The sequence below is a fragment of the Scophthalmus maximus genome, chromosome 2 (genome assembly GCF_022379125.1).
Source record: "Scophthalmus maximus strain ysfricsl-2021 chromosome 2, ASM2237912v1, whole genome shotgun sequence".
Lineage (NCBI taxonomy): Eukaryota > Metazoa > Chordata > Actinopteri > Pleuronectiformes > Scophthalmidae > Scophthalmus > Scophthalmus maximus.
In genome coordinates, this window is record NC_061516.1 from 13,816,837 (window position 1) to 13,842,048 (window position 25,212).

Here is a 25,212-nt window from a genome sequence, read left to right on the forward strand (position 1 = left end):
TGCTCTTTCTTTCTTAAGTTAGTTTCTTTTTATAGTTACATATTCCTATGATTTTGTTTTAACCAAAGTGCATCCTCGCGTTGATTAACTTGAGTCATGATACCAAGCATTCTATTCACGATGACTAGATACTACATGTGAGGGTTAGTAAGCAGGACCAAAATTCAGATTAAAGGTTTATTTAATTGAGAGAGAAACAAAAAGGGGGAAAAAATATGAAAGTCCAATACAAATAATGCACTAGGAGAAACACAAGGAGCAAAAACACCAGGTAAAGCAGGAACACACGAATAAGGACTCAGGGGACAGGGCGGTTGTGCTTTCACGACTTACATCATTAGAGCTGATGTCATTCTTATCAGAACTGTGTGGACCTGGGGCCTCTAATAGAAAGCAAGTTCAACATGCCCAGGGTATGTTTTCATTATCTGGCTCCAGTGAGCGAGGGTTATTGGGCCGTCCTGGATAACCTGTACTACGAAGCTCATTACCTGGCTACGAGTGCTTGCAGTGGCATAACCACCTCCCTATTGTTCGCTGGTGATTAGATTCTCCCTCTAGCTCTGTGTTTACTCTAGCTATGACAGAGTTTACTGCTGAATGTAATGCGCACACACTCCTTTGAGGCACTGTGTCGTCCGTTAGGATCAACTGACATCCGAGCGCAAAGAAGTTCAGAGTGAAGAGTTACTAGGGAAACTTAATAGGGGCATGTCCTGGCAACTCTTTCTTGGCAGATCCTAGCAGTTTGTCGTTACGTCGCTAAGGTTACCTTCAGATGCAAACATAACATAAAAGAGCCTTTTTGATCTTGTACAGCGAAGTGCACTGACAGTGACACTGATGGAAACATTTCTGCCAGTAATGAGGATTTCCTCAAGGGGTTTCATGCTTTATAGGAAGGAAACATTATTGTTATCATTATTATTATCTTTACCTTAACAATGCTCGTGAGATTATTTTACGGTTTGCAACTTTCTAAAGCAATTTGATCAACCCATACACATTCAGTAGTTAGAGAAAGTCTGACAAAAAAATGCATTCCAAAACTCTTAATCCTTTGTTAAACACCAGCTTTAATTCAGCCAATCCAAAACGACCACCATGCTCCTATTCTCTTTCTTTGCTCTAATTAAACTCAGTGGAAATATTTAGCACATTCACTGTTGTGCAAGCTGTTTGAAAAAAACCCCAGTAATCTTGAATGTTACCTGGCTGAAGCGTGCCCTAATGTTTTTTCCCAGATAGTGGGCTACCTCTACATTGCAGATTAACCTAAACCAAAGTGGTGATGCAATTGTGATCTGTAACAAAAGCCTATTCAGGTCACTCTGGGGAGGTATGTGTTCTTTCTCGTTCGTGAGATATGTCATACATTAACAGGACCAAGTTTTAAATTAATCAGTGCTCTAGAAGTGGAGTTTTTTCATACACACAAAAAAAGTTATGAGTTTGATCAAACAGCAGGCCAATATGTTTCCAAAGCCTGTCTAAGTATCAGTGAGTAAGTTTGATCCCCTGCTTGTTCACTGCCGTACAAACTAACTTTTCTCCAATCAAAAATGTGAAATTTGATGGCTATTCAGGCCATTGTTGGTTACTCATTTGTCTAACAAACGGCCATACTCCCGTAGATCTGTGCAGGGGAGCATACCAGGAAAATGTTCCTTTTTTTTGTGCTTTTCCTCCTCCTCTTTCATTGAAAGAGATGGTGTTTGCTTCTCCAGCTTCTCCAGTTACCACAACATGCCAGGCTGTTGCCTAGTGATGCTGCACTATATAACAGCTTCTTGCACTCGACGTGACCACAACATCCCCAGCCACTCATCTCAGGTGAACAAGGGACTTTTTAGAGAGACGAAAACATGGTAAGGAGTACTTTCATTTAGTTCTACACATACAGTAAAACAGCCCAGAAATAAAACTTGTGAAATGCATGTTATTAATTGGGATACTTATGCTTTTTCTGTCTGCTACAAAAAAGTTATTGACTTCTTGGATTTTAGAGCTCTAAACGCAATGTCATGTCATTCTGCAACACACTAAGGGTCCCGTCGAGGCATTGTGAGGGATTTTTAATGTTTAGTAATACATGTGGAAGACACTTTCTGATGCTAATTTGTTCCAAAATGTTCTTACAACTATTTGAACACACTGTTCAAATAGTTGTAGGAACATTTTCACTGTACATTAAATGGATCACCCTAGTTTGACTCAGGTACAAGGTGTCAAGTCATAGCTTCTCTCTTAAGGAAAGACATCTTTAGCACTATAGGTTTCACACGTGGACCCCCCCCCCCCCCCCCCCCCCCCCGCCCTTTAAAACTCTGTACAACCTGCTGAGTGAAACTTATTGTAATAATTTAAAGAATTTTTTTTTTTTAACCGTCCCCAATTACCTTGTTCTTGTAATCTCAACTACTCTCTTGCAGCGTGAGTGTATCTCTGTCCACGTTGGTCAAGCTGGAGCCCAGATAGGCAATGCATGCTGGGAGCTCTACTGCCTTGAGCACGGCATTCAGCCAGATGGTCAGATGCCCAGTGATAAGACCATTGGAGGAGGAGATGATTCCTTCAACACCTTCTTCAGTGAGACTGGTGCTGGTAAACATGTTCCCAGAGCTGTTTTTGTGGACTTGGAGCCCACAGTCATAGGTAAGATCATAGGATTTCTTTGAAAGTGTTAATAACAGCAAATTACCTAGTGACGTTTTCTTGCCTCCAGAAACCCTTAGGATATGATAGTAAATGTCTTTCAACATTAATTGGATTTGCAAACATTTTAATGTGTTGGCAATGCTTTACATTACAGATGAGGTACGTACAGGCACCTACCGACAGCTCTTCCATCCTGAGCAGCTGATCACCGGAAAGGAGGATGCAGCAAACAACTATGCTCGTGGTCACTACACAATTGGCAAGGAGATAATCGACCTGGTTCTGGACAGGACTCGTAAACTGGTGAGCTCAAATTCTAAAGTGTTAGATGTGCAGCATTGTCGAGATAATCGACCTGGTTCTGGACAGGACTCGTAAACTGGTGAGCTCAAATTCTAAAGTGTTAGATGTGCAGCATTGTCGATGGAGAAACCAAATTGATCCAGGTGACAACATTTTATAATCCTTGTTTTCCTGCAGGCTGACCAGTGCACTGGGCTCCAAGGTTTCCTCATCTTCCACTCATTTGGAGGAGGAACTGGCTCAGGCTTCACCTCTCTGCTGATGGAGCGTCTTTCCGTCGACTACGGCAAAAAGTCGAAGCTAGAGTTTGCCATCTATCCAGCTCCTCAGGTGTCTACAGCTGTGGTTGAACCCTACAACTCCATCCTGACCACCCACACCACCCTGGAGCACTCCGACTGCGCCTTCATGGTGGACAACGAGGCCATCTATGACATCTGCCGCAGGAACCTGGACATCGAGCGCCCAACCTACACCAACCTCAACAGGCTGATTGGACAGATCGTCTCCTCCATCACCGCATCCCTGCGCTTCGATGGCGCCCTGAACGTTGACCTGACAGAGTTCCAGACCAACCTGGTACCCTACCCTCGTATCCATTTCCCTCTGGCCACCTATGCCCCGGTTATCTCAGCAGAGAAGGCCTACCATGAGCAGTTATCAGTGGCAGAGATCACCAATGCCTGCTTCGAGCCAGCTAATCAGATGGTGAAATGTGACCCTCGCCATGGCAAATACATGGCCTGCTGTCTCCTGTACCGTGGCGACGTGGTGCCCAAAGATGTCAACTCTGCCATCGCCACCATCAAGACAAAGCGCACCATCCAGTTTGTGGACTGGTGTCCCACAGGCTTCAAGGTTGGTATCAACTACCAGCCCCCCACTGTGGTTCCTGGAGGAGACTTGGCCAAAGTGCAGAGGGCCGTGTGCATGCTGAGCAACACCACCGCCATCGCCGAGGCCTGGGCTCGACTGGACCACAAATTTGACCTGATGTACGCCAAGAGGGCCTTCGTCCACTGGTATGTTGGAGAGGGAATGGAGGAGGGAGAGTTCTCAGAGGCCAGAGAAGACATGGCTGCCCTGGAGAAGGATTACGAAGAGGTGGGAACAGACACCGTTGGGGATGAAGGGGAGGAAGAGGGGGAGGAATATTAAAATATAGATGAACAAATAAAACCGTACAAACTGAACAAACTTTGTTGCACAATGTGTTATCCAACTGTGATATTTTAGACATTATAGAGAGGGATAAAATGTGTTAAATTGTTCAAGTGTGGGTGGCGGTGCATGCACAAAAGTCATCTCTGCATTGTTGATTAATATACCACTTGTTATTCATTTGGTCAAAAAAAATTGTGAATAATGCTTAAATAAATGTCGTGTTTCCATGGAACAGTTCAAAACTTACAAATATTTGTATGTATTTGCCTGACAAATTTTTAAATGTATGAATCTAACCATCTATCTTCTTTTTTTTAAGTGGCATTTTTAATTCTTTAATAGACTGCTCAGTCTTTTTTTGTGGCGTTTCAGGCAAACAATAATCTTGTACATTGTTGAATCCTCCATCATTTTCATGCCACTCCTTTGGATCCACGTCACATTATTTATTAATCATATTCAGATGAATTGTTGTAATGTGCAGCTACGCATTGCTGACCAAACGTGATATAATTGTCAATAAACACATGCACTTGCTCCAATTTGTTTCCCTTCATTAAAGTAAATTATATTTTCACATTTGAAAGTGTTACATTCTAACGGTCGCTCTGGCCCCGCCCCGTTGAAAGAGTATAAAAGGCGCGAGCCTCCCCTCCCTCGCCACCACACTGCTCTCTTCAACCGCAGCTTCACGTCGGTACGAAGAGGACAAGCAAGTCGAGACAATGGTGAGTTTTCAAAAAGCCGAAATACATCAGAAAACGCCTTTGCAGAGGTGTGGTTTTTAAAAAAAATACAGATTTAACGACGGTGCTGATTCGTCTCAAATGCAACTGTCGAAAAAATTCGATGTGGCGTTGCTGCTGTGGTCGGTCGTTGTAGTCCATCGTGCTGTAACAACCACGTCCCCGCCCGCGTGGACTCCATTCACCAAACACCAAGTCCCACAGCTCCTGCACGACGAGCCTTTTTGAATTCCTCAGTGCGTCGAGCTCGCAGGCTCACGGGCGTGACCTGGCAGATGTACGAGCGGAATCTGCGTAGACTCCGTGTGGCAAACACCGACTGACACAATTCATACCTGCGACCATTTTTCCTGTGACGGTGCGAGTTAATTTATATACATATATATATATATATATAATTTTTTTTTTTACAACTACTCGGACGTGTGCGACCTGCAAATTTGCAGACGGTTTTTTTTTTCCAGTCTTCATTTGTTTCCCCCCCATTTTGAAAAACGAGGGAGCGGGTCGAGGGGAGTGACCGGTTCCAACTGCGGCGTTTAATCCCGTCGTCTGTTGTCTCGCTGTCGTCGCGTCCTACGTCACACTCGCCAACGGCGAAGCGAACCGTTGACCCACATTTCAATTGAGATGAAATAAAATGTGACACTGTGCACTCGAACGGCACATTGTGATCTGTCAGTTGTCTATTTATTACCGAAGCATTTATCGGTCGTACAGTCAAAAATAGGCGCAACATGTGACTCACTGCGTTGCAGGTCGATCTAAGGTGTGGCCCCTAAATGTCCTGCTTGGTCTCCTTAGATGTTCAGGAAGGGGCTATAGGCGATAATGTGAATAATTGCGTTGCAGGTCGATTTAAGGTGTGGCCCCTACGTTTTCTGCTTGGTCACCTCAGATGTTCAGTAAGGGGCCACAGTGCTTCTAGTGGAGAGAAGAAAAAAAGCGTTAGTCTGGAGCCCTGATTTTCGTTATCCGGCTTCACTGACTAACACTGGCGCTTGTTATCAACTGTACGTTAGTCGCCCGACTGGGACAATGAGCGCGTTCACGAGGAATAGCAAGTTGATTGTAAGCAACATCGCCAGAACCATGGATAAAATTGCATGATATGATAAACATGTGGATAACTGCAGGGTAAGCCAGTAAGCCAGATTTAAGCCAAGAAAGGTGACATTCAACAGAGGGAAATGTGAATGATAAATAATAATAATACAATTTATTTGTCGGCGCCTTTCAAGACACCCAAGGACACCGTACAAAACATAAACAAGACATTAATAAAAGCACAGCAAATATATCAATAGTAAAATCAGGAGACTAGTTAAAAACATTTTAGTCAATAACTCGAGGTGACTATAGTTAAACACATTTAAATCAATAAAATGAAGGTAGACATGGTGGAAGTTATGTTGGGTAAGCTAATCGAAACAGATGTGCTTTTGATTTGTGCTTTGAATTGGTCAAGAGAGTCCAATTGACAGATGTGAGGTGGAAGAGAGTTCCAAAGGTGCAGTGCAGCTGAAGGCTCTGGCACCCATAGTGCGGAGTCTGAATGATGGGACAGTTAAAATTGCAGTTGAGGAGGAACAAAGTGTTCGGGGAGGAGTGTAGGGAATAAGCAGGTCTGAGAGGTATGGGGGGGCAAGGTTGTGGAGGGCTTTGAAGGTTAGCAGTAAAATTATGTAATTTATCCGGTGAGTCACAGGCAGCTAGTGGAGCTGAGAAAGGATGGGTGTGATGTGGTCTCTTGATCTGGTGCGGGTGATGATCCGGGCTGCAGAGTTCTGAATGGCTTGGAGGCGATGGAGAAGTTTATTTGTGTTGCCAGTGAGGAGGGCGTTGCAGTAGTCGATGCGGGATGTGACCAGAGCATGAATAAGGACTTGTGTATTGTATTGGGAGAGGGAGGGACGGAGACTGGAGATGTTGTGGAGGTGAAAGTATGCAGTGCGTGTGATATTGCTGATGTGGGGGCCAAAGGAAAGTGTGCTGTCCAGAATGACGCCAAGACTTTTGACTTGGCAGGAGGTGGGAATTTGAGTCGTCAATGAATGATGATCTCATAACTAGTAAATGCATATAAAGCAGATATGAGGGATTAAAAATAGTTATTCTGACAGAATTTTTTAAAATTATAATCATGGCAAATATTGAACAGTATGGATAATTTACTCAATAAATTACATCAGAGGCTTTACTTTTAATTTTTTTTTCACTGAAAAATTAGTCAGGGGCCGTAGGGCAGAGAATTATACACCGAGGCTTTGAGGAGTAGCTGATGTGTGATCTGGGTCAGTGAGATTGTTGAGCAGGGCTTATGTATAAGCTGGCAACTGACATTTGTTCCCTTTTTCCTTCTACAGCGTGAGTGTATTTCTATGCATGTCGGCCAGGCCGGCACCCAGATGGGCAATGCATGCTGGGAGCTCTACTGTCTGGAGCACGGCATCCAGCCAGACGGTCAGATGCCCAGTGACAAGACATCTGGCGGCGGAGACGACTCCTTCAACACCTTCTTCAGTGAGACTGGGGCTGGCAAACATGTCCCCAGAGCTATCTTTGTGGACTTGGAGCCCACAGTCATAGGTACACAACTTTACTCAACTTTTAAATATTAAAAAAATATATATATTTGAGCTTTAATGAAAGCAATTAAGCAGGAGCACATTTTAGCAATAAAATTATCAACAAATGAAATTACACTGGTTTCCCACCAAAAACAAATGGGTGAACCTGGGAGATTTTTTTTCTATCTAAAACATTAAAATTATGTAGTTGTTTTTTTTGTCAATCATCCGATAGTCCCAATTTATATATTTACTTAAGTGAAGGCAAACATAAACTAAATGGATTGAAAATAAGTCTATGTATTTAAAAGCAGATGCAGGCTAATGGAATATTAATTTAAAATATTATTTTATAATTTGAAATGTAGATGAAGCAAGCATAAAGCATGAAAATCCCAATTAATAAAATGCATTGCCAATTTTATTTTCTCCATCACAAATTGCCTCTTTTGCTATAATGTAATGAACACAAATTAAAGGGTGTCACTCAAATTACACAATACATATATGCATGCATTTAAAGCTAGTTTGTCTATCTGGGATGTTTATGTGAAGAAAAACTAGTGAAACCTTTTCTTTTTCCCCAAAAAGTGTTCAAAAGAATGACAAATAATTGACTGAATCTGATAAATAGACTAGACCAGAAAATCTCACCATCTGATGCAACTATCTGTGCTTGAATCTTCACTTGGGCACATGTCGATTAGTGCAGAAAATTAGTGAGGTTTAATACTCTTCAATAATTGTAACTATAGTCACAAAAGAAGAGGAAGAAAATGAAGTGGCTTTACTGGGGTGGAGCATCATTGTTAACTGGTTTCCTCCTCGCTCCTCAGATGAAGTGCGAACAGGAACTTATCGCCAGCTCTTCCACCCTGAGCAGATGATCACTGGAAAGGAGGATGCAGCAAACAACTATGCTCGTGGTCACTACACAATTGGCAAGGAGATAATCGACCTGGTTTTGGACAGGACTCGTAAACTGGTGAGCTCAAATTCTAATGTGTGAGATGTGCAGCATTTTCAATGGAGAAACCTACTTGATCCATGTGACGACAACATTTTATAATTCCTTGTTTTCCTGCAGGCTGACCAGTGCACAGGGCTCCAAGGTTTCCTCATCTTCCACTCGTTTGGAGGAGGAACTGGCTCAGGCTTCACCTCTCTGCTGATGGAGCGTCTCTCTGTCGACTACGGCAAGAAGTCCAAACTGGAGTTTGCTGTTTACCCTGCTCCTCAAGTGTCCACAGCAGTGGTTGAACCCTACAACTCCATCCTGACCACCCACACCACCCTGGAGCACTCCGACTGCGCCTTCATGGTGGACAACGAGGCCATCTATGACATCTGCCGCAGGAACCTAGACATCGAGCGCCCATCCTACACCAACCTCAACAGGCTTATTGGACAGATCGTCTCCTCCATCACCGCCTCCCTGCGCTTCGATGGCGCCCTGAACGTTGACCTGACAGAGTTCCAGACCAACCTGGTACCCTACCCTCGTATCCATTTCCCTCTGGTCACCTATGCCCCGGTTATCTCAGCAGAGAAGGCCTACCATGAGCAGCTCTCTGTGGCTGACATCACCAATGCCTGCTTCGAGCCAGCTAATCAGATGGTGAAATGTGACCCTCGCCATGGCAAGTACATGGCCTGCTGTCTCCTGTACCGTGGCGACGTGGTGCCCAAAGATGTCAACTCTGCCATTGCCGCCATCAAGACAAAGCGCACCATCCAGTTTGTGGACTGGTGTCCCACAGGCTTCAAGGTTGGTATCAACTACCAGCCCCCCACTGTGGTTCCTGGAGGAGACTTGGCCAAAGTGCAGAGGGCCGTGTGCATGCTGAGCAACACCACCGCCATCGCCGAGGCCTGGGCTCGACTGGACCACAAATTTGACCTGATGTACGCCAAGAGGGCCTTCGTCCACTGGTATGTTGGAGAGGGAATGGAGGAGGGAGAGTTCTCAGAGGCCAGAGAAGACATGGCTGCCCTGGAGAAGGATTACGAAGAGGTGGGAACAGACAGCATTGGGGATGAAGGGGAGGAAGGCGAAGAATACTAGTTAACTAATGTCTTTCCAGTGAGTTGGCCTGAGCCTTGATGTTGCTAAAAATGTAATAAAGTTCATGAAGTAATTCTTTTGTCCTGTGTTTCCTTGAGTCAGTTTACATGTGTGCACTGTTATTTTTACAAGCATTTTTAGGATATTGCATAGAGACTTTTTAGGCTGCTAAATATTCTTATATTGGGGAAATGGGTCTTCTAAATGCACAATTTCTAGTAATTGCAGTAGAAATTTCAAATGCTTGGGGGAGAAATGATCTTGTTTTGCCAAAAACATACAATCAAATGTAAACGGTTGGAGCTGGAATCAGACTTTACTTTTTGAATAAACAATTTAAACCTTTAAAACGTTCATATTAACTTTGTTAATTGATCCAATGGTTGTAGCAGCTGATGATTCACAAAGAATAATAATAATTCATATATCTGCAAATGTGCGACTATATAGTCTCTGCAACCAACAACAAAACTGACTTATAGTTGATGCAGAAAAGTTATCCTGTTTACACTTATTTAAGCAATTAAAAAAAAATTAAAAAATCTACAAACACTTTCAGAGCAACTGTCATTTTGACATCAGTCCAATCCCACCCTCAGCAGCTCAACGCAGAATTTAAAATTAGTTGTTTTTTTTGTAAAAATTACCGAGTAGTGTTCGGCCAGACTGAAGTAGTTTGATAACGTTAGACATGAAAAATATACTATTTTGGTTTATACAAATATGAAAGGCATTCTGGTAATATTCTGTTTGTACAGTCTGAGCTAGCTGGTAAACACTGTTTTGATTGTTCTTTCTGTTATATGTTTCTTCCAGGTCAGAGTTGGAAAAGTTAGTCAACATGTGACGTGATTGGTTTGGTGACTTGTTGGTCGTGTTGGAAGAGTCATGAGTAAAGGGAAAAAGGGTGAGAAACGTTCATATTTTATCTATCGAAGGAAATTATTTGTGAAGGCTACTGAATTTCCGTCTCGATCCTAATTCAGTTATCGGCGTTTGACCACGTTAATCATTTAGGTCCAGAAAATTACTGGATGTATCACTAGGTCCACGCCGTGGACGGGACGTTCCATCATCCTTTCATCCTGGAGATTTTTTCCTCCTCTCAACCACAAATCTTCAATTGCATTATGCCCAAGTAAGTCTGCTTTCAGCCTTGTCAGCATTTGATTAAAACTTTTGATTAAACATGGTTTCTGCAGTGACCTACCTGCACTCAGATGGGGGTTTTTCAAGTGGAGAGTTACCTCGCTTTACCTCACAAGCAGCTTCGACACATGCGTTCATCACAGGATAGCTCAGCTCTAACCTGATGATTATCTACATATATGTGGTTGAAGTCACTAGATTTAGAGTTCAACTTTGTATTGTCTGTGTCCACAACAGGCTACCACAAAGGTCAACCATATGTGAGCGACCCCAGAGTGAAGAGCTTCATCCAGTGGACCAAGACTTTGAAGGACAACGTCGTCCCCCAGAAGACTGCTGTCGGCAGCCGTTATTGCATCCGTCCCACCCCAAATATCTCCCAAAGAAGGTGGAGAAGACATGGAGAGGACCATAGAGAGGAAGCATGTCTTCTGAAGACGGATGTCAAGTGTATGGTGTGGGATGAGGTAAAGACAAAGTAGAGCAGCACACACTTAATTAACATGTTATAACAGATGTGTAAGTCGGTCCGCATGTCCCAGACATTTGGCTCTTGGGGTTTGCTGTTGTACAGAATGTGTGAGAGTAATGATGACGTCTGCTGAGTGACGTGAAAATTTCAACAGTCTAGAGCGTGCAGAGAGGGTATGCCTGTGATGATGATTCCACAATATCTGTGAACAAAGTGTTGCAAATTTGAAAATATCAGGTACTTTGAGTCAAATGCTCGTCCATCAGTGGCAGCCTTGGTTGTTAACAAAAGTCACTTTTCTCTGTCACGGTATAAACCACGCCCATCATCAGATAATCGGTGGGAAATCACTTTCCAATGGAGGGGATCCAGACTGTGAACTTGCAGAGCAAATGAAATGAGCTCCCAGAATTTGTCTGGGTCCCATGTAACTATATTGGCATCGTCCCCCAAAAATCCATATCAGTCAGGCTCTACTATACATACCTCTGCAATATAGCTAAAAATTATTGTTTTTTTCATCTTCTGCATGAAGCTATGGCAGACTTACTGTAAAACAAAAAAATAGAAATCTCATGAGATCTATAATAAAAACAGTAAAACTATCGATTGAAATAGAAAAACAACCATGTTTGTCTTACCAGTGCCACAGGTACAGTACACAGTCGGCCATAAGGAGTGAGAACAAAGGACATGCCGGTGCCTGCAGTGTCCACACCTGCTTCCTGTGAACTTATTTATCATCTTGTGCCTTCCCTGTGATTGGCCAATTTTCCCTGTGCTACACTATTGACTGAATATTTTTGCCCTTTTGTCTGACGATGATCAAACCATTATGAAGAGCAGCTGAAGTGATGTAAGAAAAGTTAATATGTGATGAGGTCAATCACACTGAACTGTTAATTCCTGATCATGAGACATTGATCAGTGTGTGGATCATTGTTCTAATAAGAGATAGTATTCTATTTGTTTTAATATTTATCGCCAGTCTCCTCGTGTTGCTCTGAGCTGCAGTAATATAATAAGAAAGTAAAGTTTAAATTTGGATTACTAGCCATGATGTCTTCACCACCCAAGGAAGACTTACCACGAGCTATGAGGTAATGAAACAATGTTTTTCGCACCTTTAGAAGCCACAAGTTCGTATGTGTCAACCTTTTTTAACCGTTTTATTTAGGATATTGAGAAGTCCTACACTACCCACAATCCTAAAGTGTAACATCGACGTCTCTGGTTGGAAGTCGATAAGGCTTTTGCAATGGTTTATGGGATGAGTGGTTCCTTCACTCATAAAATAATAATGTACACAGTCTAATACTTTTGCCTTTTTTCCGTTTTCCAATTTCTTTGCTCCGAATACAATGTTTTATGGTAACGATTCATCTGGTGTTTTTTTGGCTATGATCCATACTTTAAACTCTTTATATAAGGATTTTACGAAACGTCAATGGAGTGAGTGAATCCAAAATTCAGTTCCGGAACCGGGGACATTTTAAAAGTGGACTCTAAACTCTTTTGTCCCAGTCAAGATCATGTAGAATGATGATGCTGGTTTTCCAGTGATCTGATTGGTCAGTAATGGGACTGTTGACTGGTTATGATCTCTTCTCTCGACCTGCAAAACTTCACTGAAAATCGTAAGATTTTGTCACAGGTAAAATCACTACTGCTTTCTTAATTGTTGTTAATTGTTGTAGATTATACATGGTTTTAAAGTAAAAATTCATCTAATATATTCAAACTTGCGTGAAATGGATTATCTTAAATAATACGGAAGACTATAGGGAACAGGCATATGAAAAAAATGAGAAGAAGATTTTATTTCCCATTTCGCATTTCGAGAAAAAGGTCGGAAGTGTCGAGAGAAAGTCGTAGAATTCCTTCATTAAAAACACCAAATCCCTCAATTCCTACCCAGCGGCCCTTCTTTCCTCAGTGCGTCGAGCTATCTAGCTCAGACAGAGATGTGATTTGGCAGTTGTAGTCTGTCGTACGAGTAAAACCATGTGACGTCTGCGTCAACTCCATGTTTCCTACCAACAATCAAAAATCAACATACCCAGGATTTATTTTTGTTTTCTGGCTTCACCGGCCTCCCTGATAACCTGTACTTCGGTATGAAGCTCGTTATCAACTGTCACTTACTCCTGGGTTTGTCTACCAGCGCGTTCAAACGGAAGAGGCAGAGCCGTTCATTACAAGGAACGTCGTCAGAACCAGGAATAAATTACGTAATATGATAGGAGAAAGAAACTTGTTGATACCTGCCGAAAGAGACGACTGTAGGAGTTGTGAACCATGGTAAATGCAACTGCAGAAGGCACAAGTCTGTATGATATGACCCTTGGGATTTTTGGGGGGTTTTTTGCGATATCATTGCGAAGTACTACACTTCCCGCAATCCTAAAGTGTAACATCAATGTCTCAGATTAGTTGGAAGTTGTTGGAAAGGCATTTGCAATGGTTTATGGGATGAGTAGTTTCTTCACACTTAAAAGTCTTCCAATTTTTTTTGTTGCTCCGAATAAAATGTTTTATGGTAATGATTCATCTTGTGGTTTATTGGCTTGGATCCAGGCTTAAAACTCTTTATATAAGAGTTTATGAAACCTCAATAGAGTGAGTGAATCAGAAATTCACTCCCGGAACCGCGGCCGTTATAAAAGTGGGCGGTCACTGATGAGCTCAATATCTGCTGCGCTTTATTATTTGTCACATTACTCTTAACACTTTTGTCCCAGTCAAGATCCTGTAGAATGATGATACTGGTTTTCCAGTGATCTGATTGGTCAGTAATTGGACCGTTGACTGGCTTTGATCTCTTATTCAAACTTCACCTGCTTAGATAGCTAAGCTGAAATTGGTTAAATTTTTTGGACACGCCTCTGAGCTTTGGTGTCACGGGTAAAATCACTATTGCTCTGCAACCGCTACCTCACGTCGGTACAAGAAAGACAATCCTGGCAGAAAAATGGTGAGTGTTTCAGTCAAAATACCTGAAACTTTTCAAGTTTTTAAAATATAAGGTTAAGACAGGCTGTTGTTTCTGACGATGATGTTTTAATTTTAATAGATCAAACTAAATTTTAAATTTAATATTTGTCAAACTTAGACTCCATGTATCAAACACCAAGTTCCACAATTCCTACTGAACAATCAAAGATCAACATACCCAGGATATATTTTCATTATCTAGCTTCATTGGCCGCCCTGAGAACCTGTAATTCAGTATGAAGCTCGTTATCAACTGTCACTTACTCCTTGGTTTGTCTACCAGCGCGTTCAAACGGAAGAGGCAGAGCCGTTCATTACAAGGAACATCGTCAGAACCAGGAATAAATTACGTAATATGATAGGAGAAAACATGTTGATAGCTGCCGAAAGAGCCGACTTTAGGAGGGTTTTGAAACTATGGTATATGCAACTGCAGAAGTCTGTATGATATGAACCTTGTTTTGTTTTTTTTGCATTATCATTGAGAGGTACTAAACTACCCACAATCCTAAAGTGTAACATCAATGTCTCCGATTGGTTGGAAGTCATTTACTCTTGAAATAATTACATACACAGTTTTGTACCTTTGCTTTTTTCCATTTTCCAAATTGTTTTGGTCCGAATAAAATGTTTTATGGTAACGATTCATCTTGTGGTTTATTGGCTTGGATCCAGGCTTAAAACTATTTCTATAAGGTTTTTTATGAACAGCAATTGAATTAGTGAATTGGAAATTTAGTTCCGGATCCGGGGCCATTCTTAAAGTGGTCGGTCACTGTTGAGCTCAATCACATTACTCTGAACTCTTTTGTTCCAGTAGAATTATGACGCTGGTTTTCCAGTGATCTGGTTGGTCAGTAATTGGACTGTTGACTGGCTTTGATCTCTTATCTCCAACTTCACCTGCTCCAATAGCTTCACTGAAAATCATTTTAAAAAATTGACACACGCCTCTGAGCTTTGGTGTTAGGGATAAAATCACTACTGTTCTCTGCAACCACTACATCACGTCGGTATGAGAAAGACAATCCAGTCAGAAAAATGGTAAATGTTTAGACCAAAATACATTGAAAATGTGTTTACAGGTTTTTAAAATATAAGGTAAATGTAATGTCGGATTGAAATGTTCATTGATAATCATTGCAAATATTGAACAGTGTGTGGAAGATTTTTCTAATAAATGACATCAGAGGCTTTAGTTTGTATTTCTTCTCATGTTCTGAATCAGCAGTTGTTGAGCAGGGCTTATGTAGAAGCTGGCAACTGACCTTTGTTCCCTTTTTTCCTTCTACAGCGTGAGTGTATTTCTATGCATGTTGGCCAGGCCGGCACCCAGATGGGCAATGCATGCTGGGAGCTCTACTGTCTGGAGCACGGCATCCAGCCAGATGGTCAGATGCCCAGTGACAAGACGGTCGGCGGCGGAGACGACTCCTTCAACACCTTCTTCAGTGAGACTGGAGCTGGCAAACATGTCCCCAGAGCTGTTTTTGTGGATTTGGAGCCCACAGTCATAGGTACACAACTTTACTCAACTAAAGAACTTTTTTTTTCTAAATTTGAACTTTTTATGAAATGGTTGCGATTTTCCCCTGCCAATCAACTGATGGTCCCAATTTATGTTGAGTAACTTAAGTTAAACAAAAGATGAAAAAAAATAGATTGGAAATAACTTAATGTATTGAACAGCAGATGCAGGTTGGTGATAATGATGAATCTGGAATTTCCCTTTTCAGATGTTGTTTCACGAATGTGAAAATGTGTTTTGGTACTAGTGTGAAACATTTGTTTTTACCAAACCCTTAATCAAAGAAAGACCAAATCTCACCATCTGAGAACTTTCAGTGCTTGAATTTTCACTTGGGCACATGTCGATTAGTGAGGTTTAATACTCTGCAACAATTGTAACTATAGTCCCAAAACAAGTGGAAGAAAATGAAGGTCTTCAGTGGTTCGACCTGGGTGGTGCATCACTGTAAACTGGTTTTCTCCTTGCTCCTCAGATGAAGTGCGAACAGGAATTTATCGTCAGCTCTTCCACCCTGAGCAGCTGATCACTGGAAAGGAGGATGCAGCAAACAACTATGCTCGTGGTCACTACACAATTGGCAAGGAGATAATCGACCTGGTTTTGGACAGGACTCGTAAACTGGTGAGCTCAAATTCTAATGTGTGAGATGTGCAGCATTTTCAATGGAGAAACCAAATTGATCCATGTGACAACAACATTTTATAATCCTTGTTTTCCTGCAGGCTGACCAGTGCACCGGGCTCCAAGGTTTCCTCATCTTCCACTCGTTTGGAGGAGGAACTGGCTCAGGATTCACCTCTCTGCTGATGGAGCGTCTCTCTGTCGACTACGGCAAGAAGTCCAAACTGGAGTTTGCTGTTTACCCTGCTCCTCAAGTGTCCACAGCAGTGGTTGAACCCTACAACTCCATCCTGACCACCCACACCACCCTGGAGCACTCCGACTGCGCCTTCATGGTGGACAACGAGGCCATCTATGACATCTGCCGCAGGAACCTGGACATCGAGCGCCCATCCTACACCAACCTCAACAGGCTGATTGGACAGATCGTCTCCTCCATCACCGCCTCCCTGCGCTTCGATGGCGCCCTGAACGTTGACCTGACAGAGTTCCAGACCAACCTGGTACCCTACCCTCGTATCCATTTCCCTCTGGCCACCTATGCCCCGGTTATCTCAGCAGAGAAGGCCTACCATGAGCAGCTCACTGTGGCTGAAATCACCAATGCCTGCTTCGAGCCAGCTAATCAGATGGTGAAATGTGACCCTCGCCATGGCAAGTACATGGCCTGCTGTCTCCTATACCGTGGCGACGTGGTGCCCAAAGATGTCAACTCTGCCATCGCCACCATCAAGACAAAGCGCACCATCCAGTTTGTGGACTGGTGTCCCACTGGCTTCAAGGTTGGTATCAACTACCAGCCCCCCACTGTGGTTCCTGGAGGAGACTTGGCCAAAGTGCAGAGGGCCGTGTGCATGCTGAGCAACACCACCGCCATCGCCGAGGCCTGGGCTCGACTGGACCACAAATTTGACCTGATGTACGCCAAGAGGGCCTTTGTCCACTGGTATGTTGGAGAGGGAATGGAGGAGGGAGAGTTCTCAGAGGCCAGAGAAGACATGGCTGCCCTGGAGAAGGATTACGAAGAGGTTGGAACAGACAGCGTTGGGGATGAAGGGGAGGAAGGAGAGGAGTACTAGTTAACAAATGTCTTTTCAATGATTTCAGTGGGTTTGCCAGAGCCTTGTACTTGCTATATATAATTGTAATAAAGTTCATGAAGTAATCATTTTTTCCTGTGTTTACTTACTAGTCAAGCATCTTTATATTGCTTTGACACTTTTTAGGCACATATGGGGCAACTGAGTTCTTCTAAACATGCCCCATATGTGCGCAGAAAATATTAACTTGTTTCCACACATTAAATGTCATGATATCAAAACACACACATTTATTATACCCCCCAAAAGTGAAAGAAACACTTCAAAATCATGAACAACATAAAATATGCGACAGAAGGACTACTTTTTAATATTAATAATAGTAAGTGCTTGTTTTGTGAAACAGATATTGAAAGCACAGACCAAATATTTTGCTCATTTAGTGTGAAACATCAACTAACAAAGCTACAAAGTGTTTTTTCGAATATCTATACAATTGTCAATTAGGTGAATACTTAAAGATGGAGGGCTCCAGAGAAAAAATGGCAGTAATCCATGACATGTTTCTCTCATTTGCATGATAGCGCATCTAATAAGACCAAACAATTTGAATCAAATTGTGGTATTACCCACCACTGACCTTTTCAAACACCGTATATTTGTTATATACAGTGTGTGCTTAATTTTCAGCATCAGCCGTACAACTGTATCATCCGTTTGGTGGAGACAGTGTGTGTCCGTGGCCTGTAGGGGGCAGCGATGCGTCTCAGGCGCGTCGCTGCCCCAGTCAATTCATGCAGAGGAAGAGGCGGCGACGGCAGTGCGGGGAGACGAAGAAGAATTTAACGGTTCCCGGTTGTTGAACCGCCCGCAGCCTCCGCGGTGCCGGTGGCTTACACACTGATTTGGACTCATGTGCACCGCCGGGTCAACTGCGAGCTGACACGTTCACTTCACCCAGTCAACTCACTCCGACGTGTTTCCATCGAGCAGCTATGTGCTAACGACTCACCTCCCCGACGAGCCTCACTGCAGACGAAGGTAACTGACGTTCACGAGTCTCTGTTCGCACCGAATTATGATCTCCACGCATGAATAGGTCGGTCACAGGAACCCGAGTGTCACGTTTTAACTCACTCGAGTGACTCGGCGTGAACTAGCGACGATGCTGCCCGTGCTAGCTACGACCAGCTCCCGTCAACGTTCACCCGGGCGAAGATGTCGCTCTGGCTAGCTGAGCCACCGACAGAGAAGTGGTTACTCTCAGAGGAGCTGACCGTCGAATTATCTGTAAGATTGTGTGTGTGTGTGTGTGTGTGTGTGTGTGTGTGTGTGAGTGAGAGAGAGAGAGAGAGAGAGAGAGAGAGAGAGAGAGAGAGAGAGAGGGGTGAGTGTGTGTGAGAGAGAGGGGGGGGCTGTGTGTGTGTGTGTGTGTGTGTGTGTGTGAGAGTGAGTGAGTGAGTGAGTGAGAGAGAGAGAGAGAGAGAGAGAGAGGTGTGAGTGTGTGTGTGTGTGTGAGAGAGATGGAGAGAGAGAGAGAGGGGGGGCTGTGTGTGTGTGTGTGTGTGTGTGTGTGTGTGTGTGTGTGTGTGTGTGTGTGTGTGTGAGAGAGAGAGAGGGTTGAGTGTGTGTGTGTGTGGGGGGGGGGGGGGGTGAGAGAGTACGATGAGATTAACACTGGAGAAAGTACACAAGAACCTACCACGTAGTACACAACTCAGTCATCGACATGTGATATGAACCATCAACCGAACTATTGATTTTTACAATTAACATGATGGCACCTTTTAAAGTTCACACACTCCTCACTCTGTTTCGATGAAGACAGACGGTGTGAACGTGAGACAGGTCAAATCAAATGGAAGAGTCACAAGATTGAAATATTTTTTAAAATATCTAATACTGGTGGAAGGTAGCTCACCCATGGAGACCCAATTTTACATTTGAGAAATAGAATGTACACACAGCCAAACTCATGATAATAGATGGCATGACACATCATATAGTGGCTGTTGTACCTCGACGTTTTGATAGATTTTGATTCAGGTTATAAAGTGTATAACCTAGTGTGCTTTGCAAAAAACAATCATGATTAAAATGTCTGTTACACTACATAGTTTACTGCTTAGTAATGTGTCTGGTTTGTTTCTCTCAGGGCCGACACACTAATGGACATATGAAATACTATCCATCATGGAATGGCTGCTTATCATAGATTATCGTCGGTCCATTCAGTTTTCCTCCGAGAGTCTCTTAAAACTATTGGAAATCTGGTTCAGATATGTCCAGATTTTATATCCATCTGGTATGAGTCTATGCTGGGGGAGACAATGTGGTGACCCTCAACAATGAGCTCCATGGTCTTTTGTTTGCTTGTTTGTTTCCGTAGATCAGAACAGCGTTTCCAAGTTGATAAAATCTAGGGTTACTATCAGGCTTTAGATCTTGTAGTTCGTTCCTGCTTCAGTCGTATGTAGTAACCATAAAAAGTTTCTAAAATGTCCACTAAGCTGTATTTTATAATCACAGAGGAGTTGGAGTAGATTGTAATTTATACATATCTTTTATTTCTTAGTTTCCGCACAGACCCGGCGCGATGGATGCGGGCTCTAAGTTAATGGAGGACATTGTCTTTCGAGGGGTGGAGTTTTCCGTGAGGATAGAGGTGGACAACGGTTTGCTCATGGTCGAAATCTCAGACTTGACCACGGCAGACCAGTGGAGGGGGGAGTTTAATCCAGCGTGTAAGTAGCAGCATTAGTCATTGACTGTATGTCATCAGAGGCACAAATGGTCCCATTAACGCTTCTTAATGTTTCGTTGTAGACATCGAGGACCTCACTCGGAAAACTGGCAACTTCAAGCAGTTTCCCATTTTCTGTAGCATGCTGGAATCTGCTGCGAGAAAGGTTTGTTTGACGGTGCACTAACACTTAAAATGAAGGGGGAAGTTAATATGTAGTCAATTGAAGGATGTGACCAAACGCATACTTTTGCTCTAGGCTGTGTGAGCTGAGGCGGGACTCATTCGAGTCCAGAGATTCGACATGAGTGAAAAACAAAGTTGTACCGAGCTGACGTATTCCCTTTCTCCCTCTCATGAACGAACAGGAACAGGGGCTAAGAGGAAAAAGGCCTGGAGGAAAATAAGAGTAAAAATTGGAATTTTAGATGCATAGAGAAATCCGTCTCAACTTAAGTTTTGCATATATGAAAGCACCACACGTACACACACACACCAAACATTAGGACTGTCTTGCTGTTTGTGACCAAATCTAAAGAAATACACAGACCACAAAAACAGTGAGACCAAAATGTTTTTTTATATGAACACAACTTGATATCACATTACCTGCATGAATCCCATGGACGAACGAAGCAAAATCAACGTTTGTGTATTTTGAAAGGATAGACACATGAAATATCTTTTGCATATTTTTTTGATGTCGGTGGAATCTTTTATTATCCGAAGCTGCGTATTTAACTCAAGCGTTTTTTCTTCAGATGAGCGATTCAGTTACACTCGACCTGTTGACCTATGCTGACCTGGAGCTGCTACGCAACAAAAAAGCAGGAGTGGTTAGTCGTCCGCGCGGCCATCAGCAGTCATCCGCTCTCACTGCCAAAAGATATCTGATCCTCATATACACTGTGGAGTTTGACAGGTTTGTGTGCAACTTTCAAATATATATACATATATTTATATATATACCACAGATTTAGTAATACAGAGTTTTTCGGTTTTGTCAGTGGTGTTCTCTTGATTTGATGACTGTTTTGTATTTGTAGGATACACTACCCTTTACCTCTGCCCTATTTGGGTAAGCCTGACCCAGCCGCCCTGCAGAGGGAGATCAGAGCCCTCCGGGCCGAGCTCAGCGCTCTCACTTCTCATGGGGTTAACAAATGTGCAGAGCTAGAAATGCAGCGGCTCCGAGCAGAGTAGGTTGCATTTTTATCTTCATCGTCACCGTCTGTGGTCAACAGCAAAGGGATGTGGGACTTTTTTTCTGACGTCTTCTGCCGTTTTCTCAAGGCTGGCTCTGGTGAAAGAAGAGAAGCAGACTATGGCCAAGGTTCTTGAGCAACTGCAAATGACTGCAAGCGGTTCCTCGGCCGGGAGGGAGGACTGGAGGGTCCGAGGTGTGGTGAGGACGCTGGAGGAACAGCTTGTGAAGGAGAGGGCCAAAGGTCAACGTTCAGCAGGCAAAAGGTGCCAGGAGCAGCGGCTGCTAATGGAGCAGGTGACCCCTCCTCAGAGAAGTCAGCTGGAAAACATCTTTGATACTCTGCTGGGTTTAATTAACCGATGTGTCTCCTCTGTCCTGGCTAGTTGGAGGAGCTGAGAGAATCGGAGTGTGCTCTCCGTGTTCGCGTCAAAAGTCTCACCAGTGAACTGGCGTTGCTACGGAGAGGGTTAGACAATCTAAGCGTGTACTATATCTTTACTTTCTCTCTCTTTCAACCATTCGCTTACAATGACTAATCATTCAAAAATCTGAGTCTGTCTTATCTGCTCAGTGTGCAATCATCTTTGTGTGTGTGTGTTCTGCAGCCGAGTGACTCCTGTGTCCGGTCACATCAGCTCTCGAGTCGATGGGGAGATTTATCGCTCTCTCTCCCGCGAGAGGGGATCTGGGTACGGGACGGTCAGGGCTCGCTCAGGGTCCCGAGAACGGCTACACGACAGAGTGAGGAGGTCGGATGACAGAGGAAGAAGAGCCGATTCCTCAGGGCCCCGTGCTCGCGTGTCCAGGCAATCACCCTCTCCCAGCGGTACTTGCTCTTGTTTTTCTTTTTCCTTTATTTCCCCATGTGTGAGATGGTTTTACAAGATGCTTTTGTTGATTAAAATGTTTATATATATATATATATAAGAGAATTTGTCAGCTATGAATCACATGGCTGAAACTTCCGAGTGATGTGTTTTAATCCTGCCTACATCCTCCAGGGTCACAGGTACAACGCTTTGACCCAACCGCGTACATCCAGGACAGACAGCGCAGACAGAAAGAGGCAGAAGTCAAAAAGTTGGTTATTTTATCCTTCACTCTACACCGGTGTTTAATGCTGTAGCTGCTTGGTTCAATACTTATAACCGCGTTGTCCCCGTGTCAGACAGAGGAAGGTTCGGAGGGATATTCTGACGTCGCCCATTATACATGAGAGGGGGCGTTCACGTTCCAGAGAGGCCTTTCCTCCAGCAGCCCGGTCGGGCAGCAGGGGCAGGAGTTTATCTGTGGAGCGGAGAGGGAGCAGGAACTCTTCTGCGAGCTCCTTAGTGGACATGGATGAAATGGCCCAAACCCTGTTCAGGTGATGGGATCACCTCGCATAGATTTTCGTGAAGACTCTTTTGTTTTAGCTGATGATTTCAACATCTGGATGTTTTATTCATTCACAGAGGAAGAAAACAGACTTACAATTACAATGGACCCAGTGCGGTGAGTGACATGGTATAGTTTATTTTCTGTCAACGAATCCAATGAAAAGACAAAAACAACAACGTGATAGTTCATCTCTCAATACTCATTGACTAAATGACTTTTTAAGTTGAAAATTAGACTTTTTAACAATGATGCAGGAAAGTACCAATGGTCTTTGTAATGTTCCCAGTGCAACAATGTGGCTCACTGATTAGTTTTTCATAGCTTATGAACAGCAGTAGAGCTCGCTGGCGCAGAGGAATACACTACTGTATATCACGTGCCGGCTACACAGGTAGTAGTTTCTAGTAAGAAATTTTTCTTGTCGTGGGATTTGTTGAAGATGGGGAAAACACCGGATATCGCTGAACTCGTCCTTTAACATGCAATTTCTGTTTCTAGACGAGAGGAGGCCTGTTAACCAGGAAGCCATTGTGTAGTACTCCAACACACAGAATGAAGGAAAAAGGTGATTCATTTGTCGTGTGTGTGTGTGTGTGTGTGTGTGTGTGTGTGTGTGTGTGTGTGTGTGTGTGTGTGTGTGTGTGTGTGTGTGTGTGTGTGTGTGTGTGTGTGTGTGTGTGTGTGTGTGTGTGTGTGTGTGTGTGTGTGTGTGTGTGTGTGTGTGTGTGTGTGTGTGTGTGTGTGTGTGTGTGTCACACATCATGATTATTTCTCTGTATCTTATCTCCAGAGAGCTCCATGGAGACGGGCGCTGAGCTGTCTGAGATCGACGCCAGGCTGCAGGCGCTTCAGGAATACATGAGGGACCTGGATACAGGACAATAACACACATCGAGCTTCAAACAACCTGTGTTTGTGTGTTCATGTAAGACACTAAATCTCCCCCTGACTTGAGGAAACTACAGCCATCACTGTGAAGGACAACATTTTGTGGACTGAAATCATTGCTTTAAAAAAAATATACCAAGTTTTTATGAATTAACTTAAAATATGACTGTCTGGGTGTGGTTTTTTAAATTTTATTTCACCAAACCAAGTGCATACATGGATGTCAAAATTTGACATATTTATATTTAACGTGATCTCATCCTCCACATCCTGTTTTTTATTTTTGCAGGATTTAGGGGCAGTAAGTGATTTTTGGAGAGAGATTGTTTCTCTCTTTGTTGTTGATGTTTTCACTGCACTGACCGGGGTTCAAACCCACAGCCTCGGGTACGGGAGACCAACAAGCAAACCATGAGGCAAAAAAACCCAGAGTCATAATGTCTCAGGGAGTGATGTTTACAAACGGCGCGCAGTGTTGTTTGGTGCGTTCTGCACCATTTAATTTATTTTTCGATTTACAGAGCCAGGGCTAAAACGAAACCCAGAAAAAAAATTGCGCGCGCACATGGCTGGCGGACCGTGAGGAAATATCCACTGTTCACTATTAAAATCACTTACTGCCCCTTAAGCGAATCAATCATTTTTCATATCATTGCGCATCTACGTTCATGTCTAGTGATTTTTTTTCTGAGGTGCAACTAACAAATCGGTGTTCTAAAATGTCATTTTTTTAAGTGTTAACAACTGTAGAGTTTTCTCCATGTGTGATTGATCTCTACCTTTCAAAACACTTAGACTGAAATGTCTATGGGTGAGAATGGGACTGTGTGATCAAAGATCTACATGTCAACCACACACCGTTGAGCTTGTGAACTGTTATTTCTTCTGCCCCAGTGCATGCTGGGACACTCCTGCGTCACTAAGTGACCAAATAGATGAAAAGTGTGACCGTATGTTGGATTTTACTGCATTGACTGATGGCTAAATATCATTTGTGCCAAACTGCATTTCTTCAAGCTGCTCAGTTAATATGATTAACTATTATAATCGATGCTGCATTTGCATTTTCTTCTGTGTGGAACTAAATGGACCAAATCTTCCTTTTGAGGTTTTATCCCAAACTAAAACATAAAAAGCTCTTTAATCTTGAATGTCAAGTTGGTAATATCCTTCAAAGGTAACTTATTTCATAGTGATCCTGCATTCAAGTGTATTAAGTTTTTCCTAAATTATGTTGTAACTAATGTACGTGTATATCCAAAAAGACTTACTCCAATTATTCCCCAGTCAAATGCTTTTTAAACCTCTTAAAAGTTTTTTGTTGTTGTTGTTTTTAAAAGAAGAAAAAAAAGATCCTTTTGAGGCCTGTACAGTGTCGTACACACTGCTGCCCTTTGCACTCAGCAGAAGTGGAGCCGGCGCGAAGCCTCGAAGGGTTTCACCACTGCAGCTGCTTTCATTAATTAACAAATACATATCTGAGCATGGAGCCAACAACTCTGTGTCCGAACAGCTGTTCTCTTTTTGCTGGAGGGGAGGGGGGCATGATCACCTTACTGTATGTTGGTTTATGCCGTGAAGAAAGTATTAACTGCGTTAACCAACTTGAAATGGGAGAAAGTTGCCAATTCAGCTGCAAAAAAAAAAGCCTACAAATTTAAGCTGATATTCCTAAAAAAGG

At 43.0% G+C, this 25,212-nt stretch overlaps 3 protein-coding genes and 1 long non-coding RNA gene across 15 annotated transcripts; 3 read left to right on the forward strand and 1 right to left on the reverse strand.

The window, feature by feature from the left end:
• The first annotated feature begins 1,717 nt into the window (after window positions 1-1,717).
• LOC118300143 (tubulin alpha-1A chain) lies at window positions 1,718-17,438 on the forward strand. Of its 7 annotated transcripts, none has more exons than XM_047337080.1 (5): window positions 1,718-1,868; window positions 2,433-2,655; window positions 2,813-2,961; window positions 3,139-4,065; window positions 17,302-17,438. In XM_047337080.1, exons 1-5 carry the CDS (start codon window positions 1,866-1,868, stop codon window positions 17,350-17,352), a joined length of 1,353 nt encoding a protein of 450 aa, XP_047193036.1. In that variant the 5' UTR covers window positions 1,718-1,865; the 3' UTR covers window positions 17,353-17,438. The 7 variants fall into 7 exon arrangements, with proteins under 7 accessions (XP_047193036.1, XP_047193033.1, XP_047193025.1 ...); XM_047337077.1 differs by having other exon boundaries at window positions 3,139-3,603; window positions 16,840-17,438; XM_047337069.1 differs by lacking the exon at window positions 17,302-17,438 and having other exon boundaries at window positions 3,139-4,667.
• Window positions 2,766-3,171, reverse strand: LOC124850980. Its single transcript, XR_007032069.1, has 2 exons — window positions 3,014-3,171; window positions 2,766-2,934 (listed from the first exon to the last, which is right to left on the reverse strand). It is a non-coding gene; the product is annotated as an uncharacterized LOC124850980 (long non-coding RNA).
• Window positions 4,733-9,579, forward strand: LOC124849319 (tubulin alpha chain-like). The gene is made up of 4 exons (XM_035624275.1): window positions 4,733-4,853; window positions 7,238-7,460; window positions 8,278-8,426; window positions 8,529-9,579. Exons 1-4 carry the CDS (start codon window positions 4,851-4,853, stop codon window positions 9,504-9,506), a joined length of 1,353 nt encoding a protein of 450 aa, XP_035480168.1. The 5' UTR covers window positions 4,733-4,850; the 3' UTR covers window positions 9,507-9,579.
• Window positions 17,439-18,112: 674 nt separating the features above from the next.
• Window positions 18,113-25,041, forward strand: ccdc61 (coiled-coil domain containing 61). 6 transcript variants are annotated; one of them, XM_035624268.2, is made up of 14 exons: window positions 18,432-18,603; window positions 19,889-20,057; window positions 20,140-20,222; window positions 20,818-20,978; window positions 21,103-21,255; window positions 21,350-21,557; window positions 21,647-21,747; window positions 21,869-22,089; window positions 22,265-22,343; window positions 22,432-22,629; window positions 22,718-22,757; window positions 22,965-23,037; window positions 23,142-23,208; window positions 23,434-25,041. In XM_035624268.2, exons 1-13 carry the CDS (start codon window positions 18,532-18,534, stop codon window positions 23,177-23,179), a joined length of 1,596 nt encoding a protein of 531 aa, XP_035480161.1. In that variant the 5' UTR covers window positions 18,432-18,531; the 3' UTR covers window positions 23,180-23,208; window positions 23,434-25,041. The 6 variants fall into 6 exon arrangements, with proteins under 6 accessions (XP_035480165.1, XP_035480161.1, XP_035480163.1 ...); XM_035624270.2 differs by having other exon boundaries at window positions 22,965-23,034; XM_035624272.2 differs by lacking the exons at window positions 18,432-18,603; window positions 22,965-23,037 and adding an exon at window positions 18,113-18,354.
• The last annotated feature ends 171 nt before the right edge of the window (window positions 25,042-25,212 follow it).